The sequence below is a fragment of the Lepidochelys kempii genome, chromosome 10, assembly GCF_965140265.1.
Source record: "Lepidochelys kempii isolate rLepKem1 chromosome 10, rLepKem1.hap2, whole genome shotgun sequence".
Taxonomy (NCBI): Eukaryota; Metazoa; Chordata; order Testudines; family Cheloniidae; genus Lepidochelys; species Lepidochelys kempii.
In genome coordinates, this window is record NC_133265.1 from 63,458,939 (window position 1) to 63,471,123 (window position 12,185).

At 37.8% G+C, this 12,185-nt stretch overlaps 1 protein-coding gene across 10 annotated transcripts in view; it reads right to left on the reverse strand.

The window, feature by feature from the left end:
• The window catches only part of DMXL2 (Dmx like 2), a 105,304-nt gene that overhangs the window by 70,131 nt on the left and 22,988 nt on the right, over positions 1 to 12,185 (reverse strand). For 9 of the 10 annotated variants that reach the window (XR_012154000.1, XM_073303878.1, XM_073303879.1 and 6 more), the window contains exons 6-10: positions 8,783 to 8,849; positions 6,426 to 6,604; positions 4,483 to 4,666; positions 2,536 to 2,710; positions 275 to 511 (exon numbers count right to left, since the gene is read on the reverse strand). Coding sequence is in view for 9 of the 10 variants with exons in the window: in XM_073303878.1 (XP_073159979.1) it covers positions 275 to 511; positions 2,536 to 2,710; positions 4,483 to 4,666; positions 6,426 to 6,604; positions 8,783 to 8,849 (842 nt within the window). In the remaining variant the exon portion in view is untranslated. Of the gene's footprint in view, positions 1 to 274; positions 512 to 2,535; positions 2,711 to 4,482; positions 4,667 to 6,425; positions 6,605 to 8,782; positions 8,850 to 12,185 lie in introns of those variants that run through there. The other variant, XM_073303881.1, reaches the window with a different exon arrangement.

Below are 12,185 nucleotides of genomic sequence, written 5' to 3' on the forward strand. Positions count from 1 at the left end.
TACAACAATATTCAGTATAAACCCCTTAATATAAAACCTAGGTTTTCACTATAATCTATAAAAAATGGAGAGAGAGTCTTCTAAACCTTCCAAAAGAAAGACTGTTAAACCTGTTTCATGCAGGAGATTACCGTGCCCACTAGCGGTTGCAGCCTACAGCACATGAAACCTAAACTATAAATGCCTATATTTGTGATGTGTGACATCATATGTACTATGTTCGCCAGAGTAATTTTAATATAGACATTATAAAATAATAACCTGGATTACCAACCATGATCTAGTTTCATATGTAAGCCTCTCTCTTTCTCCTCCATTTCCTCCTCCTCTTCACCATCAGCATCATCAGCATCTTGTTCTGGTTGTTGTTCAGCAAGTTTTCTTAGATGCCTCATAAATACTTCAATTGAGGATGTAAAATTAAATTCTTTATTATTCAGCCAATGAACCACAAAGCCTCCATTTCCTTCATCTACATTAAAAGCTGTCCCAGCTAACACTGATGGAATATCTGTGGAAATAAAATTTAATTTAAAAAATCGCCACCAAAACCACAACATAAATATATGCAAATTAGCTACCTAAAACACAGAACTTCGTAAATTTATACCTGTAAGCTAAAACAAGTTATACACACACGAGACAGTGGATAATTTACAGATACTAATGGAAATGGGTTGTTATAAGGTGAAGAAAGAAAATTAGCTTTGTTCCATAAACAAAAACCAGTTACAATAACAAAAGTTATGGTTCTCTACATGAAAAACATTGTAGTTATGTATAAAAGTATTCATAAAACCAAACCATTTAAAGACAAGTGTAAAATCTTATGCTGCCCACAAACATTCTTACCAAATATTAATCATAACATAGCCCTAACTCTGATAATAAGTTATTCTTAAAACTTATTCTCTGTTTTCATATCTATATGTTTCTTTTAGGGACAGTGTCAAATGGAAAATATTCAGTTAATATATTTATCAACTGACAATTTTTCAGTATAATACTTATGTGCACTTTCAAATTAATACAGCCGTACATGTAGTTTAATAAAAAAGTGTAGATTAATTGGTAAAATTATACACATATTGCTGACTTGCACTTGAGACTCAATGTGCTACATTAATGTATAAATATAAACTTTTATAATTTCTTTTTCAACAGTATTTTGTTTTGTATTTATAGTTTGAGATTATGGGTGTAAGAATATAATGTTTTTTGGGTCAGAGTTAAGATTGTTGTGTTGCGATCAAATATGCATTTCTTTATACTTGACAAGAACAACCTATTTGTTATGTGAACAGGGTATAATTTATGTCCTTAACTATTTATATCCTTTAAGTGCCAGGGTTCTGTAAATATGATAAGTGACTACATTGCTATTGGTTAACAACCTCTTTAATTAAAAGAAGGGTTTTTTTAATTTAAAAAAAAGAAGCTTGTTTTGGGAATTTCACAAGGTTTTGTTAATGCTTTATTTTTAAAATTAGTGTAGTTAAAGAGACTCCTATTTAACAAATAGGATAAGACATATCACCAGATGGAAGGAGGGAGTGGTGGCTGACTAAAGACTTGTACAGAACTCTCTCATTCAACGTACACCACGGAGGATGCATATGTTCCATGGGTACCTATATTAGGCTGTGTTTGTAAGTGGACATGACTATCTTCAGAAGTGCTCAAAAACTATAGTAAATTGAAGTAAAACTAAAGACTAGAACCAATGTAACTTGATTCCACTGCTAAAGACAAACCCGACAGGCCACAGTGCCTCCCAGGCATGTCCCTGAACCTTTGTGCATATTTCTCCCAAAGCACCGATCATTATCGTACCTAAAGGTATGTCTACACTGGAGCTGGAGGTGAAATTCCCAGCTTGGGTAGGCATACCTGCACTAGCTCTGATTGAACAAGGGTGCTAAACATCGCAGTGTAGCCGTGGGTGCACAGGCAGCAGGACAGGTTTGCCACCCCCAAGTATGTACCTAGGGTTGCAGACAGGATTGTGCACAGGGCGGCTAGTCTGTCCTGCTGCCCATATGGCTGTATCTACACTGCTATTTTTAGCACGCTAGCTCGATCACAGCTAGCAAACATACATCTACCTGAGCTGGAAATTATACTCCAGTGTCAGTGTGGACATACTCTAAGTGCCACTTATTGCCCCCAGAACATTAAGAGATCTGCAAAGGACCTTCCCCGTCAAACCCAAGAACAAACCAAACTTGAGTTTGTGCCTTTTTTGCTTCTTTATTATGTACAAAGATGACCCAAACGTTTTGTTTTTCATCCAAAAAAAAAAAAAAGAGGGGGCGAGAGTTTTAGTTTTTACATTAGAAATTCAGGTGCTGTCTGTCCTGCAAGTCTCTATGATAGTTAGAGACTACTGAAATGACATCTTTGCTATGGACAATACTCAAGAAAGCAGATCAAACCATGAGCACTACGCCAATACCATCTCCGTAACATTTCCATTTTGGATAAATTATTATTGGGCATTTAAAGGGGAAAAAAAAAAAAAAAGAGTATTTTCACCTGTGGTAGGGTTGATGCTTGCTGCTATATGAAAGTGACAGAGTGCATTAGCATGATGTGAAATATGACGCTGAACTTCATGCGAGCCTTGTTGATCAGGCAATAATTCTGTGTGAGTAATAAGAACTGAAGATCTTCTTTGTCCTTTTCTCATATTTTTCAAGTGATGAAGTGTCTGAAGTAAAAAGAAAAATCATATTTAAATCTAAAAGAAAACAACGCATTGTGAAGTTGATCATGAGAATATCTATGCAAATCCTAATACCTAAGATGTGAAGACCCTGCATGCAGATTGGTTGAGGTTGTTAAACTGTGCACATTTTTTCTGATCAAAGTCACATTTCAAAGCCTTTAAGTCTCTGCTCTAATCAAAAAAATATTAATTTTGTGATAGCATTTGTACAGTGACAGAGCAGTCACAACTTTTGTCTACCAGCAGGGTAAGTATGTCTTAGTATGAAAGCTGACATTCCAAAAGTTGTCACATCTATTAGTCTGATAAAGCAATGGATCTCAGCCTTTCCAGATTACTGTACCCCTTTCGGGAGTCTGATTTGTCTTATGTACCCCAAGTTTCACCCCACTTAAACTCATGTTTTGGCTTCAGCCCCACACGGCCTGGCAACCCATTAAAACGAATTCTCAACCCTCTTTGGGGTCGCAACCCACTGTTTGAGAACCGCTGAAAATGTAGAATAGTAAACAAGTCACTGGCTGAATGAAATTTTAGTTTGTACTTACTTTGCTAGTGCTTTATATGCAGCCTATTGTAAAACTAGTCAAATTTCTGGATGAGTTGATGTACCCCTTGGAAGACCTATGGGTACGAGTACCCCTGGTTGAGAACCACTGTGATAAAGGAACCTTGAGCCAATGACCTTCCAGGGGTATCATACTTTGTAACACACTTTGGATTTGTATTATTTTTATATTACTGTATATAATCTTCACACTTGTCTTGATTAATTCATAAAAGTCTTCAGTTTTCAGGAGTGGCACAAATATAACTGAGGCCATAATTTAAAAACAATGGCTTCTAAAAGCTCAATTGAGGCATTATTATTATTATTATCATCATCATTATCGGCATAATTTGTCCTGCTACATATTTGTTACTGGTGATATGCCAGAAGGGAAGAGCCCAGTATGATTTTCGTACACCAGGATGAGTTTTCAAAACTGGTAGTTTCTTCCCTCCAAACTAAAAATTTGATACAGATACCACCGAGACTCAAACATGAAACACCACAATGCCATCTTTGCAAAGACATTTTTCAAAGCAGAACAGCCCTTTAAAGACATTAACCAGACCAAATCACTTAGAGATGGAAAGAAAAGGTTTGTATTGATAGCATACATTTTACCTGGAGGGAGCTGAAAAACCTCCCCTGTACTGAAACTGTCTTCTTAGTAAACAATGCAATGAAAACCAAATGAACAGGAAATTTGATATTTTTTTAAGAATAAGTCAATTATATGCTAATATCTAATCTTCTTAAGGGGTAAGAATATTTTCCTTACATACGTCCAAGAGAATGTTTCAATTCTTGGTTTCCATGGATGTTGTCACAAGTATGGAATCTCATTCTCCAACCAGAATGAAATTACCACTTACTGTGCAGTATTTAACATCATGTGCTCCTAACAACTCTACACTCAGCTGAGGAGGAAGCAGATTCATTCCATTTTTCATCTGAGTCTTAAGGGTTTTATTCTCAAGTCTGCAAAAATAAATTTTCTTTTTCTTCTTGAATGATTTGTTGTAAACTGAGTATGTGAAAGAACTCAGACTGCTACACTCTGATCAGACTGCTACACTCTGATCTACTATATACTAGAGGCTAGACAGCACGTGGTTTCAGTTTTCCAAATCCCTTAAATTTTACCTACCCAAAATTTTAACTACTGAAATAAAAAATAATTAGCAACATAAATATTTAAGAGTACCTCTAGAGCATGCTGTATTCTGTCTTTTTGCCTTCCAGAATGCAACAGGCTGCTGCTACTGCTGGAAGTGCTAGTCTCACTGATCTGCTCACCCAGAAGACTATCTTCTGGTAATAAAGTCTCTGCCCACAGCCGACAGATACCATCATGGCATGAAGTAAGTAACACGTTACAGACAGACCCCCTGAAAATAAACATTTCAGGATTACCTCAGGTAACTAAATGAAGTACAGTTACACAACTGAAAATACAAAAACATACAAGTGTTAAGCAGTTATGATCTGCTTCTTGGAAGGTTTTTGGAACTGAAACATGTTTATAATAGTCGTAACAATTTAAATATGCTAGCTAATGGCAAATTGTAGATTACCAACAAAAGTGCATCTGATAGTAACATCAACTCAGATGAATTAACTGAACACTACTATAAGCAAGTTTATAGTTACAGTTATAATTATCTGGTTTGCTGGGTTGTGTAAAGTCTGAGCATGTATACTGTATCACTCCAGGAGTGAAAATGAAATTGTAAGCTACTACATCTATCATGTCTGTTTTAGAAAGGAGTTTGTTAATAATTAACAATTTACACGGATTTTCCTTCTAATGCCTGAAGAATTCCTTCCATTTCCTGAAGAAAAGATTTATACTTGTGCTTCCTACACTTAATGTACTAAAGTTTAGATCAGATTTTATAGCACTACTGATGTCAATAGGTAAATTGAGTAAATGTTCACCAATGTAATAAGCGTTGCATAACTTCACCCTTCAAAATACCGTGCTCCCTCTGTAATAGCTGATGACATTACTAACACATACAGTAGTTACCATAAAAAAAAAAAAGCAACCTTTTTAATGGTGACCACTCTAAAACAAGCCAAGGAGCTATATTCTCCATCCCTCTTGGGTGCAATGTCAACTTAATATTTAGGGCCCTGAATTCAGGTCCTAGAGAGTAAGTGAAAAAGATCATTCTAAAATATTTTGAAATGTAATTTAAGATCTACATTTAAAGTCTATATATAGTTTCTTATAATTTTATAAGGGTTCCCAAAAAAAAAAAAAAAAAAAAAAAGCTCTGGCTACTTCGTGCCCTTTTGGTCCCCAGGTGGCCCAGGACTGGTGGAGCAAAAGGTGGCTTGAACGTCTTTGCAACACCCTCCTTTCCCCACACAAACATTAGGTGCAGCTAAGAAGCTGGCCTGACAGCTTTTCAGCTCCCTTTATTAGATCTTCTTATATTTGTATGCAATTCTGTGACGGACAGTGGTTGCCTAAACATTCGGAAACCTACAATCATGGTTTGCTACTATTTGAAATGTATAGAAAAGTTGATACTTTTCAAATAGTAGTAAAGGATTACTAAAGAGTGACCTATGCTCCAGTCCTGCCATTACTTATACGCATGCTTATCTTGAAGCATACAAGTAGTCCCAATGAAGTCAATGGGACTAGGCACATGTTTAAAGTGCAGAGAGAGCACAGTATCTTGAACTCAGGACTTGTCACCTTTTAATAAATTACAGATGTATATGTATATAAGTATTTGCAGAACTGGGGCCCTACAATTCAATGAAAATGCGTGTTAGTTCCAAAAGAGGTAGGGAAAATACTAGATTATTGGATTAAATAACCATCATAACAAACAGAAGCTGAAATTATATGTGCACATCCTTAAGCACTACATCTTCAGTATAATACGTAAGTGTATTTAAACTATTATGAAGACAAGGGCCAAAATTATTAAATTTGGATGTCTAAAATTAAGGTGCCTAAATTTAGATGTAGGTATGATAATGGACGTGGTCTAATTTAGAAATGGCCCAAAAAGTGAATGAGAAACTGCTGAAAATGAAGTTTTTTATTCATGTACCTATTTAAAAGCCTAACTTTAAGCACCCACACTTGAAAATTTTGATCAAAATTTCTTACAGGAACTTTCTAACCTGGGCATGTACTTGCTAGTTTTACGCCATGAAAATCCTGTCACCGCTCGAGGATGTGCCAAATAAACAAAGGAAAAGTGAACAAGTGCTGAGCTTTTTTTCTTTTCTTCACTCTCTCGAGGTAGAAGAGATGACTTCCACCCAGTCATTGGATACCATACCTTTAAGAGACAATCATCCTGGGCAAAGAAAAACATATATACAAATGTCACAAAAAGGAAACCCAAAAGTATGGATGAAGTTAGCTTGGTGGTATACATCTAGTGACGTAGTTAATTAAAATCAAGTTGAAATGTTGATATAGCATCACCACCAATACCAAGAAGTAACTTATTAAAAATGTATATTTTTAATGTGTGTGGAGAATTAATTTACAGTAGCAGATTAAAGTTCATGTTTTAAAATTGCCAAAAGTTATATAACAGTACAACTATATGGTGGACAGCAAATATCAAAACTGCATGAGCAAAAAAATGACTGACAGCTTTTATTTGTGATCAAGCATTTGTGTGAGTGCAGGAAACTGATGTAATGTCTGGCAGAAAGAAAGATCTAGCTGGTGTAAGTCACCAATTTACACCAACTATGAATCTGGCCCCACCTACATAGCACCATACATTTAGAGCTCATTTCCTAGTAAGAAATACTCCGTAAGTCAGACAAAATAAGATGTGGCACACAATTAAGGTAAGAGGGAGAGAGAACAAAGGAAAAAATTTCTATTAGATGTTAATTTTATAAACGGATTTGGAGGACAGTGAAAGCAGTTGTAGCACAAACAGAACACCACCGCCACATATAGGAATAGTATGAATGAAGGCCTGAAAATGACAATGGAAGAAACATGAAGAGAGCAGTAAAGAGATGATTACAGAGAATGAAGGAAAAAGTGTGGAAGCCAGAAGAAAAACTACTTATGCATGGTCTGGGAAAACACAGATAAGCTTGCATAGTGTCTTTAAGGTAAGGACATGGTGGATGAATTGGAAGGGATAAGAAACTGGAAGCCAGTGAAGAGGCAGGCATGGAAATGTGTTAAGAGTAGCATGAGAGAGAATTTTAGCAGTAGTCTTTTTGGCCTTTTGAATAGATGGAAGAACATTATTCTTCCATGCTACCTTACTCTTTGTTCAAATCTTAAATTCTCCTAGGAATTCTATCATTCTCCTCATTAATCTGTCCTCGCCGCTGTTTAGAATCTCTGGCTTCATGACTGAAGCAGATAGTACCAGAAATAAAACTACAAGCCAATTTCTTCCTTTGCCCCCCTTTTGACCCTTTTCAGGTTCTTTTCACCAGATTTTCAGTAGGTTAGACTGACATACACCTGCATTTGTGTGCACTAAGAGATGTCTACGTGCCCAATAATTATCAGTGTAAATACAATTACACAATGGTAGGAAAATAGCTCTCTGAGTTGCAGGACTGACTGAGATAGGGAGTAGAAAATGGAAGGAAATCAAGTTTAAAAAAAAAAATCTATTACAGACCTCTCACAGCCCAGCTAAAAGATAAAATTCCCACAAAGAGATCACAAGATTTGCTTGACCACAGATCCTACAAGCAGGACTAACAAAAATGCTCAGCAGGCAGCAATGTTAAGAGTTATGATTACAGCTATACATCTGATAGAGCTATATGTTGCAACCTAAATGGAAGCCTCTTCTGATGCAGAGACAGAGAATGGGCTTCTGGTACCATCTGCTACAATTATCTAGTCAGGGAATCTTATCTGTACAAATGTATACGCACAGCAGATGGAGATATGCAAAGTATAAGACTTTCAAAGCCTAGCTTTTGGTCACTTTCTAACCTCAAGGATCTTAAGATGTAGTACCCAGCCACAATACTACAGTGGGCACATTCCTAGTGAATCTAACACACACACACACACACACACACGTCTGTAACAGCAATATAAGCACCATGCCGGTGACTCAAGGTAACCATTAAGGAGAAGAGTTGCGGTAAATAAAAAAATTAGTTCCTCAAACTCATCTTTTCCCTTAGTGGAATTAGCGGTATGACTAACAAAAGCTGAACTATCAGAATGTAAACTCAAGATCACTCAAGTGACAGGACTTTAGATGAAATAAAAACGTATTGTTACATGAAAATTTAATCCCAAAAGCAGTTTGAGAAAGATAAGAGAAACTGAAATGGAGGTAAGAATGGAAGTTGAAACTCAGTCTTCAGTATACATTTGAAACTGTTTGGTAATTATTTAGATATTGGGATTAGTTTTGCTTAACTATGGCTATGTAATTGCACGCAGTCCATAATTTTTGCATATTAATTATCAAAAGCTTGTGATGAATCCACATCCGAAGACTTAGCTAGCTATTATTTGTCCTTACCTTTCCAGCTGTTGCAAAGTATTCACCATCGGGAGACCACTCCATCAGATGTACAGATACTGCAGTCCTAGGGAAGAAAGACAGTTCAGCTTTAAACCTTGACTGACTACTGTGTATGTATTTTTATAATATTATTGCTCCAAATATACAATTAATGAAGTAACATTATGTAATATTTAAGTGAAGCATTTTGATAATTTATAGTCATTCCAATGTGTCTCAGCTATTATGTGCTGCATCCAGCTAAAAACAGAGGTAGCAGTTTAGGATTATTTTCGCACAAAAATATCTGACACATTGAGAAAAGAGAATGGGCAGAAAATAACTTTTTTTTGCAGAGCAAAAGCACATAAGCTCTTGATCCAAGTGCAAAAGAAAAACATCTCCTAGTCAGTCTGGGACTCTTTCTCAACAAAATGTAAGGCACTTGGCATTGCCTGAAGAAGTAAAGACATCTAATTTCAAGGAACCCCCATCTGGAAAGGAGAAGGCTTAGCACAGCATTTTTCAAGAATCAACTGTGTTGGTCCCAAAACTGGTAGAATAAGTCACCCACCTGGAAAATTTCCTTGTCTGCCAAGTGGAGAACAGAAGCATATATTGTTCTGGTTGTATTAGTCCCTCAGAGTACCTTATAACTTGGGACTGAAGAACAGGTCAGTTCTCGTTTCATCTAGAACATGGCAGCCACTCAGTCCATGATAGTTTGAATGACCTCTCATGGCAGGAAAGTTCAGATGGCAATTTTATGGCCCAAAATTCCAAGTTACTGATGCTTAGGCTGGCTTTTTTTCGCTTTCAGAGCCAAGACACACTGAGGTGCATAAATGAACACTCCTATCTAGAACAGCATTTATCTGTTATCACACAAGTTAGAGACCTCTGTGTGAATGGTGACCCTCTGAAAACTTTCTGGGGTAGTAACTACCAAATCACTTATTTTTCTGACAATGCCAGAGACCCATAACAGTAAGCTGAGAATATTCAAGCCTGAGTGATATAAAATGCTCAGCCAGGACGGAAGGGGCTTCTATCCACAGCTTGGTTGAGTTCACAGCATCATAGAATATCAGGGTTAGAAGGGACCTCATGAGGTCATCTAGTCCAACCCCCTACTCAAAGCAGGACCAATCCCCAACTAAATTGAATGAGTTGAGCTCATTCAAACAACACAAGAATGCACGGTCACACATAAGAACAAAGAATGTCAGTCACATTTTCAGAATGGTGGGCTGTATCCCAGCAGATAGAGACTCTGAAAAGGACTTACAGGTCATAGTGGATAACCATCTTAACATGTGTTCCCAGTGGATACTGTGATTAAGAAGACTAAATGCAACCTTTGGATGTATAATATTAATTAAGCATACAGAGGGGATACGTCTATATATATGGCATCGATCCATTACTGGAATACAGCAGACAAGCTCTGGTGTCCACACTTTAAAAAAGGATGTTGAGAAACTGGGGGGGGGGGCGCGGAGGAGGTCAGAAAAGTGCCACAAGAATGATTTGAGGTCTGGAAAACCTGTTTTACAATGATTTAATAAGGTCAGTCTATTTAGTTTACCCAAGAAAAGGTTAATAGTTGACTTGATTGCAATTTAACTCTAATCTAGGAGAAAGGCTTAACAAGACCCAATGGCTGGAAGTAGAAGTTAGATAAATTCAAACTGGAAATAAGGTGCAAATTTTTCACAGTGAGGTAATTAACTGTTGTAATTTACCAAAGAACATGGTGAATTCTCCATCACTTGAAGTCTATAAAGTAAGATTGGATGTCTTTCTAAAAACACTCTAGCTCAACCATAAGATATGGACAGGATGCAGTAATTACTGAGTGAAAGTCTATGGCCTTTGTTATACAACAGGTCAGACTACATGATAATTATAGTTCCTTCTGGTCTTAAAAATCTATGTAACAAATACAATAATAATTAAAACAGAAATGTAAATTACACTAAATGAACAGTCAAGATGAGAGCAAAGGCAAAAGTAGAATAACAGGAACTGAGGGTATGGAGGAAACCTTGTTAAATGCAGTTGGAATATTAGACCTGCAGGCTGACATGCACATCCTTCCTAACAGACTTTGGAATGCTTATGGGAAAGTGTAGCAGGGTGGCTACCCCACTCCTAAAATAGAAGGGGTTAAAAGCAGCCCTGGAGAGGGCTGTGGCTGGGGATGGCTGATTGGGGAAGCAGCTGCAGTTGGGCCACACCCCAATCAGGCCTCAGCTGGCCTGTATAAAAGGCTGTGACAGAGGCCCAAGGAGTCTCTCTCCAAGCTGGGAGAGAGCAGGGCTTGCTTGCCAGGGTACTGAGGGGGGTGCTGTGCTGTGGAAGGAGCAGGCGGAGCAGGGGCGCTTGAAGCTGGCAACTCTCCAGGCTGTAGGGCCTGGTCCGAGGCCCATAGAGGTACTGGGAGGTAGAGGAAGGCAACAGGTCCAAACCCCCTTGCCTATGATGAGTGGCCTTTACACAGCAGTCTGCTCCAGGGAGCAGGGGCTTGGTGATGACTAGCAGTAGCCCAGACTGAGGCAAGGTGGGGATAGTGGGTTGGGGTACCCCGGGAAGGGGAACCCCAGAGGCAGAGTGTGGGAGTACTGCCAGGGGCAGAACCCCAAAGAAAGGGGCCCGGGGTCTGTGAGGGACATGGGGGGGCCAGAGCTGTGTGGGTCACTGGTCTGCAAAGAGCGCTCCAGGCTGGAAAAGAGCTAATTCCCAATGACCAACAGGAGGTGCTGCAGGGGTGAGTCCAGCTCCTTTATAGAAAGCAACACAAAGTTCTGCTAGAATGGGAGCTGAAGAGGAAATATCATAGAGCTACTTATTCTTTAAGGGAAAAAAAAATTCTCAACATTATTCAAATAAACAATTCGACTGGTTTACCTTTAAAAACAATGTCTTTAAAGGTAAATCTCTCTTCAATTGGGTGATTGTCATCTGGATAGGGTGGGGCTCACATAGAAAGAATATTTGTTTGATTATACCTTATATAATTATAAAATTATAAATCAGGAAAAGTTACTAGGTTATAATGATGCATTTCTTTTAACACACTAAAATTCTGATGATAGTTCTCCCCCTCTGATTGCATTAAATGATTCAGTCCGTCAATATATAATATTTTTTCTGGGTATTTGAACGTGTATATCCTTCTGAAATATATATCTGAAACTCCTTTGTAATTCTGTAAATGGAAGAAATTCCATTGCTCAGTGGTTCCCTGCCCTTTTTTGGTTAGAGTCCCCTTCACCTTAAATTACCATATTAGCATCCTACCTAGGTCCCCTTGCACCATATCTTGGCTTAAGTGCCTCTACTTTTTTTGTCCTCTCTCCTGCCCTACACACACACCCTTTCCTTTTAACTCCATTCTTTTTCCCCTTCCTGTTTTTCT